At 40.6% G+C, this 22133-nt stretch overlaps 1 protein-coding gene across 2 annotated transcripts; it reads left to right on the top strand.

The window, feature by feature from the left end:
- Window positions 1-11478: 11478 nt before the first annotated feature.
- tfap2b (transcription factor AP-2 beta) lies at window positions 11479-21084 on the top strand. Of its 2 annotated transcripts, none has more exons than XM_023953210.1 (7): window positions 11479-11605; window positions 12724-13182; window positions 14210-14264; window positions 14669-14888; window positions 14963-15081; window positions 15173-15314; window positions 20101-21084. In XM_023953210.1, the coding sequence occupies exons 1-7, from the start codon at window positions 11558-11560 to the stop codon at window positions 20390-20392; spliced, it is 1335 nt and encodes a 444-aa protein (XP_023808978.1). In that variant the 5' UTR covers window positions 11479-11557; the 3' UTR covers window positions 20393-21084. The 2 variants fall into 2 exon arrangements, with proteins under 2 accessions (XP_023808978.1, XP_023808979.1); XM_023953211.1 differs by lacking the exon at window positions 11479-11605 and adding an exon at window positions 12126-12625.
- The last annotated feature ends 1049 nt before the right edge of the window (window positions 21085-22133 follow it).

The following is a 22133-nucleotide window of genomic DNA, read 5'->3' as shown; positions in this document are numbered from 1 at the left end:
TTTAATGTTTTTCACTACTGTGTTACTGTAACTTAAAGAGTTAATCCCATTACTGCTCATCACTGACAAAGACAAATTATTTTTCAAAGAGTTTTCTGTAAAAACTCCAGTTTTCTTTGCCATAATGATTCTGATGCAGCCTTGAGAGGTTCGTTCCAGGGTGATACCGCTGAACACAGACAAGAATATATAATACATACATGACAGCAGACGCTGTGGGAACCGTTTGAGTTCCGGAGCAAAAAGCCTGGAGACTGCAAACACAGAGAAAACCAAACTTACAGATTGCTGCCAAGACAGGGGGGCAAATGGAGCAGCGTTGGAGTGGCATGTGTGTAATGTATGCTGATGCATCGTGTGTCAAAGCCCTGCAGGACCGAAGCACAACTACGCCTCCAGACCCCCAGACTGTCAGGACATCTGCTAATGCTCACAGTCATATGTCCTACAATGTGTGTGTTTGCGTTAGCCTACTGCGGGCATGCATGTGTGTGTTTACGGAGAACCACACGGCTGCTACTTTCCCAAGGATCGGAAAGATAACCAGTATTTTAGGCCTAAAAAAACAGGAAATAGTCATGAATTTTACTAGTGGATGGAAAACGTATCTAGAAGATGTGATTTTAGACACAAAACGTGAATGAAACACACCAAAAGTCTCGTTTGAACTTCTTTCAAATGGAAAAGTGTCTGTTTACTATCTGAAGATGATCGAACTGCTTCTACAGACTAAATTCATGAGTCTGTAAATGATTTAAGTTTTGTTTAGGCTTCCAAATTAAAAGATTTCACAGCATTTTTTTCAATATTTCTATTACAAAACATCTTAGCTTTTCTTAAAATCATTGCTTTAATCCTACTTCTGTTCAGCTTTTCCATTTTTTTTAGATAGTTTAGCTTTGACATCACATTGTTAATGCTTTTCAAGATCAATAAAGAATTTAAAATATCATATATTATGCAACAGAGTTAGTATTGAGCACATAATGTTTTTTTGTTTTTACATGTACCTCTTTATTTACCATTTTAAGCATTCAGTTAATTTCTTTGGTCAGATTTTCCACCATTCACAGATTCTTCCATTTGTAGCTTTTTTTCACATAACTTTGAATTTTTCTTAATAGCACTTTTTGATTCAATCTGGTATTTAGTTGGTAAATTTTCACTGCTCTATTTCTTCTGGCATTCAACTTTTTAAGAGGAGTTAGGATTTAGCGTTAATTGTAAGATCATCTGGAAACTAAACAATATTAGGGCCACCATGAAAAAAAAACCTTATTAAGAATAAAGTTATAAAGTTATGATTAAAAAGATATACATTTTATGGGAAGAAAGTCATACATTTACAAGTTAAAAGTATATGAAATGTACAAGGATAAAGTCATCAATTTATGAGGCAAAAGGCTGTTTATCAAAAACAACTTCAAAAGGAACCAATAGTGTGTTAAAGTATGGGAGACGTAGTTTAATCATAAATCTAAGGACATTGAAAATAATTAGCAAGAGACTGGGTCTTTTCAGATGAAAATGTGACATAGATTTGAGAGAATTTGTGTCTTTCATGGAGGAAGAAATGGTTGGAGTTGGTTCCAATCCTGGCTGGGTTCTTTCTGTATGCAGTTTGCATGTTCTCCTCATGCATGCGTGGGTTTTCTCCTGGCACTCTGGCTTCTTCCTACAGTCCAAAAACATGCTTCACAGGTTGATTGGTTTATCTACTTGTCCCTAGGTGTGCATGTGTGAGTGTGTGCCCCACAACAGATTGGTGACCTGTCCAGGGTGTAGCCCTCCTCTGGGAGCAGGTCAATGGCAGACAGAGTTCTAGCAGCAGACACATCTCTACAACAACTGTTCAAAGGAGACTGTGTGAATCAGGCCTTCATGGTAGAATATCTGCTTGGAAACCACTGCTAAAGAAAGGCAACAAGCAGAAGAGACTTGTTTGGGCTTAAGAACACAAGGAATGGACATCAGACCAGTGGAAATCTGGGCTTTGGTCTGATGAGTCCAAATTGGAGATTTTTGGTTTGGTTTGGTTTGGTCTTTATGTGACCCAGAAAAGGTGAACGGATGGACTCTACATGGTTCCCACCGTGAAGCATGGAGGAGGAGGTGTGATGGTGTGGGGGTGCTTTGCTGGTGACACTGTTGGGGATTTATTCCAAATTGAAGGCATTCTGAACCAGCATGGCTACCACAGCATCTTACAGTGGCATGCTATTCTGTTTGCGTTTAGTTGGACCATCATTTCTTTTTCAACAGGACAATGACCCCAAACACACTTCCAGGCTGTGTAAGGGCTATTTGACCAAGAAGTAGAGTGATGGGGGGCTGCTCCAGATGACCTGGCCTCCACAGTCACCTGACCTGAACCCAATGGAGATGGAGTGTGATGGGTGAGCTGGACTGCAGAGTGAAGGCAAAGGGGCCAACAAGTGCTAAGCATTCTGGGAACTCCTTCAAGACTGTTGGAAGACCATTTCAGGTGACTACCTCTAGAAGCTCAAGAGAATGCCAAGAATGTGCAAAGCAGTAATCAAATCAAAAGGTGGCTACTTTGAAGAACCTACAATGTGACACATTTTCAGTTGTTTCACACTTTTTAGTTATGTATATTATTCCACATGTGTTAATTCACAGTTTTGATGCCTTCAGTGGGAATCTTTTCCTAGTCATGAAAATAAATAAAACTCTTTGAATGAGAAGGTGTGTCGAAACTTTAGGTCTGTACTGCATTTGCATAGAAATACATTAATGATCTATTTATGTTTCAAAGATATTCGTCTTCATCTTGCCTCTGGTGGTAGGCGGGCGCCTGTGTTTGGCAGCAGAGCGGCCACCAGTGTGTGAATGTGTGAGTGAATGTGTGTGTGACTGGGTGAATGGGTCCGTGACTGTAAAGCGCTTTGTCCTTGTAGGAAGAAAGGCGCTATATAAGTATACGCCATTTACCATCACCATCTGATACAATTTCACATACTGTAAAACTGTTAAAAGGAGAAGCTCCAAGAAAAATGTGTAGTTTATTATATTCTGCCTCTCCTGGAGGGCGTTTCAGTTTGGCCACTAGATGGAGCTTGCGCCGTAACCATACACATGAGATTTGACGAAAAATACTGTGCTTCAGACCTCAAATGTTTCCTTTAAAGAATTTGGAAAATTCCTGTCTGTGAGGATATAAAGCTGTCCATTTAGTCAGCAATGTATATTTAGGTTGAGTGTTAGCATTAGCCGTCCTATGGGAAATTCCATTATACGTTAGCATCAAGCTAGCAGACTATGGTTTTACTGCTGTTGTGCGTTAAGTCACCGGACAGGGAGAGGCATAAAAGAAATGAAAACACTAGTTTTATTGATATATTAAACATTGATCGATTCAGATCCATTTTATCAAACCAGCCCTACATTTTTACTATCCATTATATGTTGAATTCACTTTACAGTTTGAAAGAAATTTTAATAAATAGATAAATAAACTATTTCAAACTTTTCAACGCCAACCCAGAAAGCCAACACACACATGGACTCAGTCTGTGCAGACAACAATAAAAAATAAATAACAAGATGACATCATAACCGCCACCATCAGGATGAAACCTTCAACACAGCAGTTAAGATTTCCGGTCCTAAAGTAAAGCTCCCAAATAGAAAAAGAAAATTGTATGTAAATCTATGAAACATGTTAATATTTAATATATTTTGGTGGAACCAAACTCTTCTGCCAACTTTTAAATAATTGAATAATTTAAACTGACTGATGCAATCGACTTTAGCCTTACAAAGGGTCAAAGGTTATGTCGCCCACAGAAAGGGAAATTGAAAATTAAAGAGCAGCACAGTCAGAGCAGAAAAGCTGAAGGTTTTCTACGGATTTGTTTGGATCGTAACCCTTGTGCTATCTTAGATGACCACCCCCCCCTTCTCCCTACCATGACAAAGGTGGATAAAGGTGGAAAGATTTCATGTAATCCATGGAGACCAGTGAAGATCACAAATCATTGAAGAAAAAAGGTTCCGAGCACTGTCTAGTGGGTCTAGATGACCCCACTCCTAATGTTAAAGTGCCTAGGATAGCACAAGGGTTAAACAGACGCCAGTGGTGATGCCACAATAGTCCCTAGAGTTCCAAATGGATGACGCTGTGATCAACCAGAGCATCAGTTTGTTTCTTCTGATCAAACTGTTGAATGTTTTTTTAATCAAGTGTTAGTTTATTCATTTGCTCCCCTGTTAAATCATCTTCTCTGTGGTTTTTTAAACCATCCAGTTCAGTTTTACCCCAAATACTCAGATTTTTACCAAAAAACGAGTCAGCCAAAACAAATGTAAAATTTGTGGTTCCAGCATGGATCTCTGGGGAACCCCATATGTGATTCTAAATAGAAAAATGTTCTGAACTTTTTTTTCTATTGAGTTTCTCTAAGCACTTTTCATTTTTATTTTCTATTTGCTCGCACAAACATTGCCTCTCTAAAAAGGAGGCAGTCATGATGCTTGACCAAACCCGACGGACACAAACTTTCAGTGCTCGCTCAAGGACACTTTGAAACACGACTAGAAGCCAGGAATTGAACCACCAGTCTCATAGCTTTGAGATGACTGCTCTGTCTCCTTAGCCAGAGCTCTCTGTCTTTTTTAACCATGTGGTGGTACAATTAACAGAAAATTAAAATTGCTTTTGTATAGATGTCATAATTGATTTAAAAATAATTTTAGCAAACATTTAAAAAGTAAAAGAAATAGATAAGAAAACCAAAAAAACTCATTCTGTTTGCCTCACCTACTAAGATGCTTTCAATCTCCTGCTTAGGCTCCAGCATATAAACCAAGCTCTTTCATCAACTAGCTGCCTAATTGTCTCTGCTCATAGCTCTGTTGGATCCAGCACTCAGCCGGCCCGGCCCACCCTGGCGCTCGGCCGGCCGCCCAGCCTGCTCCAGCTCCCAGTCTCCCAATCCAGCCCTGTTCCTGAACTGCATCTACTCATCCCAGCTCTGGCCTTCCCCCTGGACTCTCACAACTTGACCAGTATTGAACTCAATGTGCCGGTGTCTACATTGATCCTTCTGCCTCGCCCTGCATCACAACACTTCAACAATGAAAACATTGAGGAAAAAAAAGAAAAAAAAGTTGGATGCCTTGATTTATGGAAACTATAGAAATGCACAATTTTTTTGAATATGCAAAATACAAAAACACGTTATACTGAAAATACATGTAGGTTCTGCAGCCTCTAAAAGTTCCAAACTGTGATTTTTTGTGTACAGAAACTTCTTAGAATTTTCTAATCATTTGAACCTAAAATTAGTTGCATGAATACAGAAATTTCATTTTTCTTAACTATTATATTTGTACAGTTTGAGACCATAACACATCAGTTTCTTCCTCTGCACTTCTAAGCGGTGGTGCAATTCAATTCAATTCAATTCAATTCAATTCAATTCAATTCAATTCAATTTTATTTGTATAGCCCAAAATCACAACAACAGTCGTCTCGATGGGCTTCGAAGTAAAACATGAAATCAAAAGGATCACGAATACAAAGAGTTCAATAGAAAAATACTAAAATGAACTAACAAACTGACTAAGCTATACTGGCATCCCTGCCCTTAGACCCCCCTTCGCGGTAAGGAAAAACTCCCAAAAAAACCGGATTCCGGAAAAAACGAAGAAACCTCAGGGGTGCCCACATGAAGGAGGGATCCTCCCCCAGGACGGACAGGCGATTTACCAGAAATCTTAGAGAAGAATTAACTTATTTAAATCTACAACTACATATATAAAAGTCCAGCAGACGAGCTTCATCCAGCCGTGGTTGTGGGGACAGTCAAAGGCGCGAGTGCAGTGCAGTGCTTAGCATTCTTGCCTTACAGCTAGAAGGTCCTGGTTCAAATCCTGGCTGGGTCCTTTCTGTGTGGAGCTTGCATGTTCTTTTTGAGCATGCATGGGTTTTCTCAGGGCACTCCAGCTTCCTCACAGTCTAACAACATGCTTCATAGGTTAATACGTGACTTGAAGTTGTCCCTAGATGTCACTGTGAGTGTGCAACAGGCTGCTAATCGGTCCAGGGTGTACTCTGCCTTTACCTAAGAGCAGTTGGGACATGCTCCCCCATGACCCCAAAAGGTGTACAGCTACTTAGGGAAATGGATGGATGGACTTCTTACAGGTGGTTGCAAGGATGAACTCCTCCCACTAGATGGCGCCCTTTACCCACACTTCAACAGTGTAGAGAACTCCTGCAGATTTGCTCAACAAATTCATAGAGCTGCAACTTTTACTTTTGGGGGGTTTGTTTTGAAGAGGCTGCTGTTTAGCTAAAAGGTTTCATAGTATGTCAGCACAAAATCATCTTAACATATTCATGTAAACATCTTTGTTGTTGTTGTTTTTGACTAAATTTCCTCTTCATGTTTGTCTCTTTGCATTCACGAATGTAAAACAGTGTCTTTAAATCTCCTTTTTGTGTTTTCCAGACACATCACACTTTTCTTTGCATCCTCAGCTGTAAACTTTACACTTGATCAAAACATTCCTAACATTCAGTTTGAGCCAAAGTAAACCCAACCTGCAATCCGTTGAGTTTAGTTCAGTTTTTTATGAAGCGCCGGTTGACAGTTGAGTAAAAAAAATATTCAACATGGATTATCCCTTGTGGTATCTAGTCGAAAACGTGCCTCGGAGGCACGTTAACATTTGGAGTGGGGTCATCTAGACCCAGTAGACAGTGCGCTGAACCTTTTTTTTTCAATGATTTGTGATCTTCACTGGTGTCCATGGATTACATGAAATCTTTCCACCTTTGTCCACCTTTGTCATGGTAGGGAGAACACGTCAATGTAAGGGTGGGGTCATCTGGACACCACAAGACAGCACAAGGGTTATAAAAGCTGTTAAAATAGTTGTTATAATCCAGATTATTCCAATAAAACCAGATAAGAAGGTGACATTTGACATCAAAGTGTTTCCAGTTTAATCCTCATAGTTAGTAAAGAAGTGAAAGTGAAAGAAAAAAACACAAACACATAGAAAACAAACAACATAAAAAACAAAGGACCATCTATTTAAATACAATTAATTCATTTATTCTTTGAGGCATTCATCCATTTGTTCATTTATTCCTTTGTTTATCCATCCATCCACACATTCATCTATAGATCCATCCATCTATAGATCCATCCATCCATAGATCCATCCATCTATCCATCCATCCATACATTCATCCATCCATCCATCCATCCATCCATCCATCCATCCATCCATCCATTCATCCATCCATCCATCCATCCATACATCCATCTATCCATCCACATATTCATCCATCTATCCATCCATCCATCCATCCATCCATCCATCCATCCATCCATCCATCCATCCATCCATCCATCCATCCATCCATCCATCCATCCATCCATCCATCCATCCATCCATCCATACATTCATCCATACATTCATCCATCCATTCATCCATCCATCCATACATTCATCCATCCATCCATCCATCCATCCATCCATCCATCCATCCATCCATCCATCCATCCATCCATCCATCCATCCATCCATCCAACCAAGAAGCAGCTTTAAACTTTATTCATTGTCTCATCTTCAGATAACTCCAACGAGTGAATGAGATTTTCTTCAAAGACGCCCAATCACAGGTGAGCTGAGGGTCAAACTTTAGAGCGGTCAGGAATCACGTCTCCATGTCACAATGAAGTCTAGACCTTTTCATCAGCCTGATCAGGCTCATTGATAGCATCTCAGCTGCGATGCATGGATATAAATGTGCTTTTATTTTGGATGTTTTTGTCATATTATTGAGATTTCCTGTTGAACAGGAACTAATCTGAGTTCAGCAAAAGCATCAAAAGATGGAGCAGCGAGTGTTTACATGTGAATCCAGAGCTGTATGATCTTCTCTCATGGATCTACCGTTTGTGATCATCAAAGCATCCTCATCATCATCATCATCTGAAAGTCAAAATGAGTTTAGTGGATTTGGTGTTTGCAGTAGAATAAGGACCCATGTGCAGAATTTTAGAGCAAGCTAAATGTTTTAGTAATGAAACTGTTTGTAATACCACCACCCAACACTAGATGGCAGAATAGGTTTTGACTAGAGTGAGACTCCCCATGTCAGGTTCACTTTGTTGGTACTGGGTTGGACTCCTCTTCCATTTGGAGTGACTGTGAGCTTCAGAGATGTTCCTCACAGGTGACAGTCATCATCAGGTTTTTGTCCATTAGAGTTTCATGAAGCCCCTGCTGATGTGTCGCCTGCGTATCCATGACGACAATCTCCTGTTTGGCTTCTTTTCAGAGCTGCTCTGCTGGACGGAGACTGTGGGACCAGAAGAACAGTTTGTGATGTTCTGACATTTTGTGAACATTTCATCCTTACGCCATGAGGACATGATCATCTCCAGCTAGATGTGGCCGTTAAATCACATGCAGGCGACATTAAAGCCCGCAAAAACAACGAAAAATAATGATAGCTTTACCATTACACCACCATCGCGTCAAACAGTAAAAACAACCAAGAGACCAGTGTTTTTAAACCTTTATTGAGCCACGGCACACTTTAACCTTGATCAAAATCCCGCGGCACACCAGCATCCAAAAAAAAAAGGAGAAACTAATAGTCTGTATTGATCTAGAGCCCCTCTGCAATCTCCTGTGCATTTTTGTGATAATTGTGGCAGAAAAAGCTGGAAGTTGCAGCTGTTTTTTTCTAAAAGAGGTAATAAAAGTTAAGTCAGAAGATTTAAAAACTGTTTGATGTGTGTTTGTTGTTTTTTCAAGACGTCAAAGGAAGACTCATTGTGCGGTGAGACGCTGTCACGTTAACCCAATGCATCATGGGAGATGTAGTGAAAACAGCCGCCGAACGCAAACAGACTAGCGTCTCTGAGCTTCATTGTTTTGTTCACTTGTTCCACGGCCTGATACTGGATTCTGTGGAAAGGTACACCGCTAAAGACGAGCTTTAGCTGGTATTTTTGTTGGAACTGAGAGACTTTATGAGATAAATCAGAACAAGGAAGTGAAGACTTTAACCACTTCTGATTGGTCAGACTGATGACATGTGATTAAGCCTCCAAGAATGATTGGTGGAGACAGTTAAAGGGGCGGGACTTTTCCGCAAACAGCTGAAGCTGCGGCTAAATCGTGGTACCGTCTTCTTATCAAAATGTCTGTAGAATCAAATAAACACAAGGAAAAAGTATTTCACGATCTTTCATATTCCTAACTCCTCAGTGTTTTATCAGGACCTGTTTGGATGAACACAGAGCTGATTTCCTGGAGATGGTAAATGTTTTTAAATCAGTTAATGAGGGGATATTTCCCACGGCACACCTGACCATCTCCCACGCCACACTTTTTAGCCACGGCACACTGGTTGAATATATATATATATATATATATATATATATATATATATATATATATATATATATATATATATATATATATATATATATATGATATGTTAGTTTTCTGCCTTTTATAGGCCCCCAAAATGATTATTATCTGTATTTAAAGCAAATGAACATTTTACAGGAAAACACAACTTTACATGAAACAAATATAATCTGCCTCAGAACAGCAGAACTGCTCATCCTTCATAGGTAAGAATAGAAAAGATAGTTTTCTAAAAATCCATCTGTACTCTCAGCATGAGATCAATACTGGATTAAAAAGGCATAAAATGGATCAGGAAGTAATCAATTATAATATAAGAAAATATTATTTATAATTTTAAATGCCTAATAAATAATAAATATCCATATTTTATCTATTAAGTTAAAGAATTAAACTGTCGTATCACCAAAAAGTTAGTTGAATCTTTTATGTACTGATAGATAGACCATGTATGGAGACGTGTATTGAATCATGTAAGAGGGAAAGATACACAACCCTACTGTTGTGTTTCAATCAGTTGTCATCATCCACACACAATCAACAGACTGGATGTTTGGATGGTCCCTCCTTTCCTCTGAAGAGGTGGAGGGAAAATCCCAGAAGATCTAGTGTTTCTGAAATGCAAAATCTTCTTGATTCTGCAAATCTATACCAACCTGAGGATTTCTAAACCATTCCCTCCTTGCAGTTGATGGATCAGTTTGTCAGAATCTGTTTATCCGCATGGTCTCTAGGGATCAGAGGAAGGACAGCAGGAAAACCGACAGATGTTGCCTCACCTGCGTTCCAGAGAACAACCTCTTGAAAAGACACTTTCCCTTTCCTGAGAAATGTTAGAAATCAGAAAATGAAGCAAAGAAAAAAAAAAGAATTGACAGATCAGAAACTGTGCAGGTGACCAGAAAGTTTTCCAGCAACTGCTGGGATTATTGGCTCCGCCTATTTGCCAAACCAGCAAAGTCTCCGTAAAGAAAGGGGTTTTCATGGGAACCAAATCCAGGCGTGAGACAGAAGGAAAACTCATAAAGAAAGAAACGATCAGTGTTTTTTTTTTATATGATTATGCTGTTTTTAGGCAAAGTGAAAAAAAACAACAACTCACCTTTGTGTTGTGAGCGGGACCGTCGGCGAACAACCCAACCTCCCTTTCCCTTCCATGTTACTAAAAGTTCTCTGTTCACACTCTCTCCCACTAGCTTACAGCCCATCACACTCCCAACCTAACATTACCGGTGCAACAAAAATGCCAGCAAGATTGAAGCTACTCAGCCATTCAGTTCTGATCCAGATTCCAGCTCAGACGAGGAAAACAAATACATTCATGGATCTATTTGTCTGCAGGTGGATGAATCAGAATTGAGCGGAGCAGGAAGACTGTAGTACCTTGAATGTATTCTTTACGACACAAACACGATTGTTTTCCAACAACAGATTTTCATCGGCTTCTAATTCACAACTGTTTATAAAAAAGAAATACTCAGAGATGCAATTATAAGCCTACATTTTTTAAATATATGTTCTCCATCATCAGATAAATACAACAAGAACATGTTAAAAACACCAAAAACAACATTTTTAATGGAGTAGGTCTTTAAAAATAAGCAACTTTACAAGAAAAAATGAGAAAAGTGTGAGGAAGAAGAAGACATAAAATTCTAGCTCTGTAAACGTGAGATCACAACCATTTCTGATGAGATCCTGCAGCAGCAATCAGCGTTTGTTGGATATTCGGAGTGGACTGTTGTTTCTAATAATCTCACAGCACCTGGACGTTTACACAACAAGAAAAAAACAGAAGAAACAGGGAACTGTGGGCTCATCCATGGAAGATTTTCAGTGTAATCTGACAAAAACTATTGTGGTTCCACAATAGGTAAATACATATTTTTTTCTTTGTGTTTTAATTACTGCAGAGATCAATAAAACATGCATCCTCCCCTTTCGACTCCACGGAGCCCCGTGGCTCCTCTTGGCTGCAGAGGAGTCCTTGGAGGGGTTCCCCATTCACAAAGCCTGCCTTTCTGACATTAGAGGAGGGGGGGGGGTGAGGAGAGGGGAGGGAAGGAGGAGAGAGAAACACAGTAGAGGCTCCTCACTTGGCTGCATTCGCTTTACCGACATCGGAGAGGCGACCATGCTGTGGAAACTAGTGGAGAATGTCAAGTATGAAGATATTTACGAGGTAATCCGACTGTTTGTAATTTGGGATTGACATTAAATCCGATGCTCTTGCTCGGATTTAGAGATTTTGTTGTAGATTTTCTTTTACTTTAGATGTGAGGCATTGAGGCCTAAAATATGTTTTTGTGTCTTTAAACTGTTATATACTGTAAACTACATTTTAGGAACAACTATTTTAGTTTTAAAGCCACTAAAATAAAATTAAAAACTGTTTAAATTAGATCTTTTTACATCTCGTGTATAGTGGGGTGTATTTCTGTGTAAAATGATCCATATTTTTTTAAACTGTTTGGGGAAAAAACAGATTTGTGGAGGTTTTTACATAAATATATATTATTAAATTCCTTAAATTGTTGCAAACATGAGCAGATCAGTGAGAACTTCGTGGAAATCTTCTGGCTTTCATCTCTGAAGGAGCGTTTGGAGAACAGAGCAGTCAACGATGAGGGCGCCGCACTTTTCTCCCACATGCGCGAGGAACCCACGGGGGGCAGAGTGGGGCCTCCAGTGTGAACTAAGACAAACCTTTCTCAAAAATAACTCGTCTACAAAAATAAAAATCCTGAATTTTGAAAGAGTGTAGGGCATGAGAGGGGAGGGGTGTTCACAAGTTTACTCTTGCGCGTGTTTGTGTCCTCCAAAAACGTGCGTAAATTGGCCCCCCTTGTGGGTTAAAAAAAAGGCGCACTTGTCTGCGTCAGATTCAGGCTTAGCGGGTCGGCCCTCCACGGACTCCAAACGTCACTCCCGGAAAGGCTTCACGCTCCGTGTGTTGCCAGTCCCCTGCCCGCGCGGCGCGCATTAATATTCCTGTAAGTCTCAGTCATGAATAACAATTACAGCGGGGCGTAGAGGCGGGAGCTGAGCGCGCACAGTCAGAGCGGGGTGCAGGCATGCCTGCAGACACACTCAGAGTGCGCTGACCTGGAATCACTTCGCTTCATCTCGGCCCACGACCTCGCGCTTCGTCCCGCTGCTCCAGAGGTTTGTCCAGATGTTGGTGCACTCCTATTCCGCCGCGGTGAGTGTGGATGCAGGACCCCTCCAACCAAAGACGCGCGGATGAAGAGGGGGGAACTCTGCTGGTTTTAACGCTTGAAATCTTTTTTCTGCTTTAAGGACCGACATGATGGGGTCTCGAGCCACAGCTCGCGCCTGTCACAGCTGGGTTCAGTGGCGCACGGGGGCCCTTACTCCAGCGCGCCGCCGTTGTCCCACGCGCCCTCCTCGGACTTCCAGCCGCCGTACTTCCCCCCTCCGTATCAGCCGCTCGCACACTACCAGAGCCAGGACCCGTACTCCCACGTGAGCGACCCTTACTCCCTGAACTCTCTACACCAGAGCCAGCAGGGCGCGTGGGGCGCGCGCCAGCGCCAGGACGCCTCCGGGGAGCGCATGGACGGCTCGTCGCTGCTAGCGCAGCCGCGGGCCTCGCTGCCTCAGCTGTCGGGCCTAGACCCGCGGCGGGACTACGGCGTGCGGCGCCCTGACGTGCTGCTTCACTCCACCCATCCGGGGCTCGAACCCGGGATGGGGGACAGTCTGCTGCACGGGCTGCACGGCATGGACGAAGTGCAGGTGATCCATCAGTTTCAGGTTTTTAAATAAGTTGTTTTTTGTTCATTCAATGAAGATTTCATTTTTTGGGCATTATTTTGTGTACATTTAACAAAATAAAAGCTTAAATTGACCATTTTTAACAAAATAAATGAACGGTTTTCTAATATTTTGTTAACCTTTATTTTAAAATAAAAATCCCCAAATGCTATTAAATTATTACAATATTTATTTTAAAGGCATGCATAAAATCCAGCTTCTTTTCAGTGACTTTGGCCCTAAATCCTCCAAAGGCAGCAGGAGCTGCAGCTCAGCTGTGGAGGATTTCATTTTCCTCTCCTCTCCCCTCAGGGCGCGACTATCATGATTTGTTTGTCATTTAACCCCGCAATAGATTTTCATTTCTGCCCTTCTGTGCGCGTGTCATGAATTTATTAACCCCATATAAATTTGTTTTCATGGCTCTTTCCCTGCCTTTCTTTTTATCTCACAAATGATGGCATTACAGAGAAAGACTGAGATAAATGAGGCCCGGCACTGCGGGAAAGTCTTTTTTCCTTTTAATTATTTAAATAATACCAAAAAATATTCAAGTTTAAATTTAAAATAAAATCCATAAATTAAAATATCTAATTATAAACAGGAGACTTGGGCTGAGTTTAGTTTTTTTAAACACATTTTAATCTTTTTGTAAAAAAAAAACTTTTTTAATGAAGAAATTAGGCTAAATGTATTATTTTTTTACTGAGAGCATGGTGGGAGGGTCGCTGGTTCAAGTCCTGCCTGGTTGTGTATCAGTGATTTTCCCTGTTTTGTTACCTCACAATTGTGCCCTTGAGCAAGACCTTTGACCCGCTTGGCTGCAGTGGATCTGCTCGCTTTTTGTTGCGGTTGTCAGAATACATTTAAGACTAAGAGACGTAACTGTTAAGGATCTTTGTTTAAATAAAGTTTTGTTTTCAATTCATTCTTTTATTTTTTTTTAAACTGTCTTTGTTTTGGTGACTGATTATGACTTTTTCTTACATGTGTGTTTGGATTCTGACAGGCCATCGACGAGAGCAACGGAACCAACATCCTGGATCAGTCAGTAATAAAGAAAGGTACGCGCATGCGCGCACATATTTGATCTCAGCGATAGTTACAATTAAATTATGACATCACCTGATTGGAATTTTGTGTGGGCACTGGGGGAGGGAAATGGTCTGCCTTCTGACTGACTGGCCGCGTGGCGCTCGCGCGCTGATTGAGTGACTTCGCTCCCCGCGGGGCCCTTAAGCCGCTGATGTAATAAATGGCCCTTCTCGTTTGGAGCTAATCTGCAGTATTATCCCCCGTGGAGCCATCAACACCCCCCCCCCCTCTCTCGCCTCCACCCGTGCGCATGACTGCTTGCTACTTTTTAACACAACTTATGAGCCAATCAACAATCGATCAAGCGCGCGACACTATGTATCAGCAAACATGGCACGTGGGCTCCTCATCATCCCCTCCCATCCTCCTTTAGTCCCCATGCCCCCCAAGAACGTGGGCTCCCTGATGCTGGGGAAGGACGGCCTGATCGGCGGCGTGAGCGTCAACATCAACGAGGTGTTCTGCTCGGTTCCGGGCCGCCTGTCGCTGCTCAGCTCCACCTCCAAGTACAAGGTGACCGTGGGGGAGGTGCAGAGGAGGCTGTCCCCACCTGAGTGCCTCAACGCCTCCTTGTTGGGGGGCGTCCTGAGGAGGTGAGGCGGGCAGATTTTCCCCGGACAACTTTGTTGTTCAGTTTCCAAAAGTTTATAACCGTTTCTTCCCGCAGAGCCAAGTCGAAAAACGGAGGGAAGTGTCTGCGGGAAAAGCTGGAGAAGATCGGCCTGAATTTACCCGCAGGGAGGCGCAAAGCTGCCAACGTCACGCTCCTCACCTCTCTGGTAGAAGGTAAGCCGCGCGTCTGTGCGCCGTCCTTCCTCGCGACGCAGGCGCAGAAATGCATGAACCTGTTTCTTTATTTACTTTTTCCTGAGTCCAGGTGAGGCGGTCCACCTGGCTCGGGACTTTGGCTACATCTGTGAGACGGAATTTCCCACCAAAGCCGTGAGCGAGTACCTGAACCGGCAGCACGCGGACCCCAGCGAGCTGCACACGCGGAAGAACATGCTGCTGGCCACGAAGTAAGTGCTGCTCCATTCCTGCGCGTCAAGGCGCACAAAATAACCGCAAGTTTACGCACAATATTCACACCAGTGCTGCACGACATCATGCAAAACAAATGATGTCAAACAGAAAAATTAAAACTCACATTTAATTGTTTAAATTCACATTAATGGATTGGTTTCCCTTAGAAAGTCAGATTTCCCTCAACAATAAAAAGGAAACCCCTAAAACTCGTAGAAAACAATAGTCAGCATGCACATGTAAGATCAACAACAAAAGACAGATTTGATCAAAATAATAAAACAAAACTTGCTTATGATCATATGAACTGAACTGACTCAGCTGTGGGATTTGTTTTATGAATCACAATGATGCATAATTGTATTTAAAAGTGTGAGAATAATGGATCTGTTTGTGTAATTAATGGCCGAGTCAATTTGTTCTTCTGAGTTGTGGTTTTCTGAATGCACAAGCTGTAAATCACCTAACAAAGACCCCTCCAGGACGCTTGTATTTTTAGCTTGCATAAACCATCTGCCCTATGTGTGTGTGTGTGTGTGTTGTTGGACGTACAAACCTGTTCCAATAGTTTGTGCAGCCTGTTAGAAATTCATTATTTAGCAGTGGAGTGTTTCAAGTCGTCAGAAAACAACAGCGAGAGCCTTGAGTGTAGCTCCGGGTGCTGGAGGCTTCTCCTCCCTGCTCCCCCTTCACCCCCCCCCCCCCTCCCCTAACCCCAGCTGGGCTCGGCCGCACATCCTGTCACTCATTTGCAGGAGCTCTGCCCTTAGGCCGCTTTCAGGGAGTGTGTGTGTGAGTCTGTTAGAGGGGGAACGAGGTCTCCTGAATATAAAATGTTGGCCTGAAAGCAGATGATGATTTGCTGAAGTGTAACGAGCAGACAGAGGGTGGTGGTGGTGTGTGTGTGTGTGTGTGTGTGTGGGGGGGGGGTCTCTTTTAGCACCAAACTGAGAGAAAACACAGAGATGTTCCTGATTTTAGTTACACTCTCAATAACGAGGCCTCCAAGTCCAGCCTGCTCACTGCCGCATTCATTATTTTGTCCATTCTTCACACACAATCAGTGAGAATCATCTTTGTAGTTTTGCTGTTCAGCCCTGGGGCCTCCATTTTTTTTAAACAATTTTTTTCTTGAATAATTCCCCATGATAATTTGATCATATTAATCTTTATTTAATTAGAGGAAACACTGGAGATACCCCCCTCCCTTTTTTTTATTAAAGACTTAAGCAATCTGAAGCATCAAAACCTGCAAAATATTGATAATAACAAAAGAAGACAATTAATATATACAGATTAAATTATTAATCTTTGAAAAGATCGATCTCATATTAAAACACACTATTCAAAACACTTTTAGACTTTAAAAAATAACTAAATACAACAATTTCTTTATAACTGACAAAATGTTAAATAAATCAGGAATCTTTTTTAAAAAATTGAGTTATAAAAATGTTTATTATTATCAATGAAATTTTTACTTGATTTCATTTATTTTTATATTTTTATCATTGACCAGAATTTATTAAATGCTGTTAAAGAGTTAAAACACTAAAAACGTTAATATATTTGGACAAACACAAATAAATAGCTATAAAAATCTACAAGGTTTATTTTTTAGTTATAACTGCATCCTGTGTAAAATTATTAGACAAATTTCAAAAGATTGGCTTTTTTCCAAAAATGAAATAATATTAAAAAAAAGGCAATAATGATTTTGCCAAACTAATTATATTTGACTACAGGTGTAAGTTCAGAATTTTTAAAAGAAATCTTTTATTTTTTCAGTGTTTCTAAAGGGAAAATATCACCTTATTTTACAAAAAGAACACAGTAAAAACATATTTTACAATACAATAACATTTATTATAAATAAAACAAATGTTTAGCTTATTTAGTGAATTAAAAGGTCTTTCTTAATAATGACAGAACAGATGAACTTTTAGGCTTAGAGACCTCTTTAAATCATTTTTGTTTAGATTTATTTCAATATATTTAAATCTATATAAATTAAGTTAAAATGAAATGTTTTAGGCCCTTTAATTTGAATGAAAAACGTGTTAAATATGAAATGCGTCAAAAGGTTGTGGAGCTGGAAGTCATTCTAAAATCACCTTCTTTGTTTTCTTCTCTCTAACATTTTTGTTGATTTTTTTTGTACATTTTGAGTTTTTTTCTTTGTTAAATCAAATGTAAACAGGAAAATATGGATGCAAAAGAGTTCTTTCCTGATTCTTCAGCGAGTTTACCTTCACATCCTTTATTTTTGTTGATTCTGATGGGATTTATCAGCAAAATGGACCTTTCTTCCTTGTCTATGTTTCTTCGCAAGCTAACGCCAGTTTGCTTTTTCTTGATGTAAACGGCAGCCAGTGAGCAACATGTAACCAGGCAGCGTTTTGAAATCAAAAAGCAGCTCACAGATCTCATGGTGAGCATGGAGATGCTTCCTCTTCTGGTGGAACAGCAGGCAGGCGGAGCGGCTTTGTCCTTCAGGAGCTGCTGAGCTTCCTGCAAGAGTTTCATCAGACGGAGCAGGAGAACAGCTCTGAGCTCCTGGACGTCTACTCTGCTTCACACCTGCAGGGATCCAAACTCTTAATTCAACGCCTCCATCTATTTATAGGACTTTTTAAATAGAAGAATTTAGCTAGTTCACCTAAACACAACTTTAATGTCGATATAAAATAAAAAATGTCCTTTAAATATAAAGTAAATCACGCCGTATGCCAAGAATTCGTTTAAATCCAGGTATTTTTTATATCATTGTAAAAAAGTCAGGCATGAAGGAGATAATTCTCATTTTGATTTATGATTTTTCAAGTATCTTTTTTGTATTTGTTGCATCATTTCTCTCATAATGCTTTACTGCTATGTAACGCTTACAAGACTGAAAACATTGACATTCTGTAAATTTTTTTCCCAGGCTGCATTGCAGTTCAGTAAATCAAATCAAATAATCAAAATAACCTTTATTTATACAGCACAAAGTAGCAGAACGTTTTGTACACACACAAAAAAAAAGAATTTATGAGGAAAAAATGACAGAGTTATCAAAGTTTACAGAATCTTTTTTGTTGGCATTTGATTGTGGATTATTTTGCAATTGACCTATAACATGTTATTATTATTATCAGTAGTAGTTGTAGTTATACTATTAGTAGTATTCGTTTTGCAGAATCCTTTGGGAGAACCGCTGCAATATCAGTTTTGTATTATATTAATTACCCAAAAAGGTCTAACTGAGCAAAAACTAAATTTGCTGTTCCAGTTTGGTCTGTCCATTTCCATTTGTGTTTCTCCCATCCTGAACATGCATGAGGTGACGGTGGAAAGACAAGACTCCCTTAAACCAAAACGTAGAAAAAGGAATCAGCGGAAATCATGGTTAGAATTACAATTGAAGCTCGTAAAATTCCAATAGTACATAAATATTTGAACTGGTTTACATTTTTTAATGCTAAAGTAATTTTCTCAACTTTCCTTTAGGTCCCAAGTTGTTGCCGTATTTACACCATAAATGTGTTGCACTGAATAACTCTGTCTGCTCCATTTAGAACAAGATTTCCAAATAAGTGTTGATTGTACGAAGGTTGAGGGAGTTCAAAGGGTTTCTTTGCTTACTTTCACCTAATGGAGGACGCCACTTAAAAAATGTGACAGTAAAGATTTTAGTATATTTTTGAGTAGAAGGTCTACAGATTACCCTCCCTGTAAGGCCAGTCTGTAGCAGAAGCATCAAAAGACAAGTATGCAAAAGTTTACAAATAGTTAAATTTTTTTTGTTGGCATAAACATTTGACCCTAGGTGGCGCTCTTGATGAAGGTCAGAGGCATTGACTGTTTATGAGAACTGGACTGAGTGAGTGGGACGTCAACCCCAGAAAATGGTTTACTTTCCAACCAGTCAGTCAATTCAGTCGTCATTCTTTCTCGATACGGACATCTGAGTGTTGGAACCAGAAATTGTTAGTAAGCAGTGATGGGACTGAGTTTGTCTGAGTCATTGTATCTACGAGAACCACTCCACCAATCAAGATTGAGCTTGGTTGAAGGCCAAACCCCTACCACTCGAAACGTTCTGAATGTTCAACATAAGACCACAAACTTTTATTGAGGCACCTGATTGGTCAGTTTATAACTTGAATAGCTTGCACTGCAGAAAAAAAACTATCGTTAACAAAAATTAGGATTAGCGAGGACGTGTTAAAAAAGGTATCAAAGCAAAAATTGTCATTCTGCTGAATAGAACTTAGTAACAGCTGGTTATTGCTCCATAGAAGTGTATGGGTTTTTGTTTTTTTAAGCCAGTGGGCACTTCCTGTTTGGAATGCCAGAGGGAAGGGACACTCAGTCCAGTTCTCATATACAGTCAATTATCAGAGGTCATGTAGAGTTAAATTAGAACTTTTTTGTGGCTAGATTTCAAAAACATGTATAATAATTACCCTGAGACAGACTGGCAACCAATGCCAGGGTGTATGCCCAACAGTAGCAGGGACAGGCTCCAGCAACCCCGTGACCCTGAAAAGAATGTAGCAGTTTAGGAAAATGGATGGATGGATGGATTGTAATTTCTTGACTGTGGGTGAAAGTTTGTTTTTTTCCAAGGACTATGGTCATAATATAAAACCTTGATTATGCTCTAAATCTCCTTCTATGGGATTTGGGCCGTGGTGATATCAATATTACGGGTAATCTGGCACCAAATGACTGAAAGACAGTAAAGGGGGGCCTGTGCTGAGGCTGAGTTTCCTCCTGACTTTGTATTTTTGCCCACAGACAGCTGTGTAAGGAGTTCACAGACCTGCTGGCCCAGGACAGGACTCCCCTGGGCAACTCAAGACCCACCCCTATCTTGGAGCCTGGCATCCAGAGCTGCCTCTCCCACTTCTCCTTCATCACACACGGCTTCGGCTCTCCGGCCATCTGTGCAGCGCTCACCGCCCTCCAGAACTACCTCACCGAGGCTCTCAAAGGACTCGACAAGATGTTTCTGAACAACCCGTCCAACAATCGGCACGGGGATGCCGGCAAAGCAGCCGGCGACAAAGAGGAGAAACAGCGGAAATGAAGCAGGCCCAGGAGGGGAGCGCCGACGATGAAGAGGAGAGAGGGACAGAGGCATCACACCTTTTCCTCTAGATTTGCACCACTGCGGCTGCCCTGCCACCAACACAGAGGTCGAATAGGAGGATCTGGTGAAGAGAAAACGGCAGAGAAGAGACACCCGTGGGCCAGTGTCAGAGAGCACAGAGGGATTTTTCATCTGTGTTACACTCTTCTCATTCCCCCGAGGACATACCGTGCTACATCCATTTCGCCCCCCCCCCGCCTGCATCCTGTGAGACTGAGATGCTGCGAGCAGCAAGCAAACAACATTGTGTCTGAGTGAGTGTGTGCCTGTGTTTGTCTTCACTGAAAACGCATCGCAAGTTTGGAGTTGATGATATCTGTTAAACAGGTTTGTCCGGTTATTTAATGCAAACGGAAGCAAGGTGGTAATATGTGTAAATATTTATTTATATTAATTTATATGGATGGTCGTGTAAATAGGCGCCCCAGCTTTCTTGGAGTAGACCTATTTATCTGTGACCTTTGTGACCTTTGTGAGTCAGTGTTGGGGGGAAAACAGGCCTTGTCCAGTGTGGGTTTTTTTCTGTTCTCATAGAGCTGTTGTCATGGTGCTGATGATGGGTAGACATGCTTTAACTGTCCAGTGATTTCATTTCTATCATATTGATAATAAACCATTTGTTTTATTACGCTAGGTGTGCAGCCTGCGCTCTGTCTCCCAAAGTCTGATCAAACGTTGGGGTCAACTGGTTCAATCCCTCCATTCAAAGGTTTATGTGATAGTGAAGAAAATTGTGAATGAAATTAGTTTACGGTGGGACTTTAAAGTTTTAATAAAGTTTTTGATGTAAAACAATGTAGAAAGCGGCAGCGCTGTAACAATCAGGTGGAGCAACATAAATAGCGCATTTAAAAGTATTTAAAATAAAAAATGACCAAATGTGACCTTTTTTCTCTCCCTGTAAATATATACATGTATATAAATATACATACAGTGCAGACCAAAGGTGTGGTATATATATATATATATATATATATATATATATATATATATATATATATATATATATATATATATATATATATATATATATATATATATATATATATATATATATATATATATATATATATATTCCTTTCGTGGTTTAAATATGAACGGGTCATTCTCCAATAATTATTAATGATCCTCTTATGATGTAGAGTCCTGCAAATGTGTCTTTAGGGTTTCAAGGGTTCTTGTTGGCAAAGTGCAGATTCCCGCGTGAGCGCGCAGACACTCACGTCCCCGTGACGGATAATTCCAGAAAGATAATTGGCTGCATTTTCCAGAAGCTTCGGCCCTCGTTTCATGCACGCGGGAGGGGGGCGGGAGGATCAGAATCGTGCCTCGCGGGCCCCACTTCCTCCTTGTTGGGGATTCACTGCTGGTAAGCTAATGATGAACTGAGAGCAGTGTTGCCAGATTGGGCGGGTTTCCGCCCAATTGGGCTTCTTTTGGTTATGTTGGGCGGGTAAAATTGGCATTGGGCGGGTCTATAAAATTTGGGCTGCTTTTCAAAATATTTAGCGGTTTTATTGTCATTATTATTATTTTTCTTATTATTTAAAATATTAAGTAAAAGTATACTAATTAATATATAGCCTAAAAAAAGCATTGTGAATATATGAAACATTACAGTAATCCCCCTGTTTAGTCCCCCCCGTGAATAACAAAAATCAGCGAATAATTGACGCTG

Source organism: Oryzias latipes, chromosome 24 (genome assembly GCF_002234675.1).
Source record: "Oryzias latipes chromosome 24, ASM223467v1".
In the NCBI taxonomy this organism is placed as follows: domain Eukaryota; kingdom Metazoa; phylum Chordata; class Actinopteri; order Beloniformes; family Adrianichthyidae; genus Oryzias; species Oryzias latipes.
The sequence above is the reverse complement of the archived record's forward strand: the minus strand, read 5'-3'. Positions and strand labels throughout refer to the sequence as shown.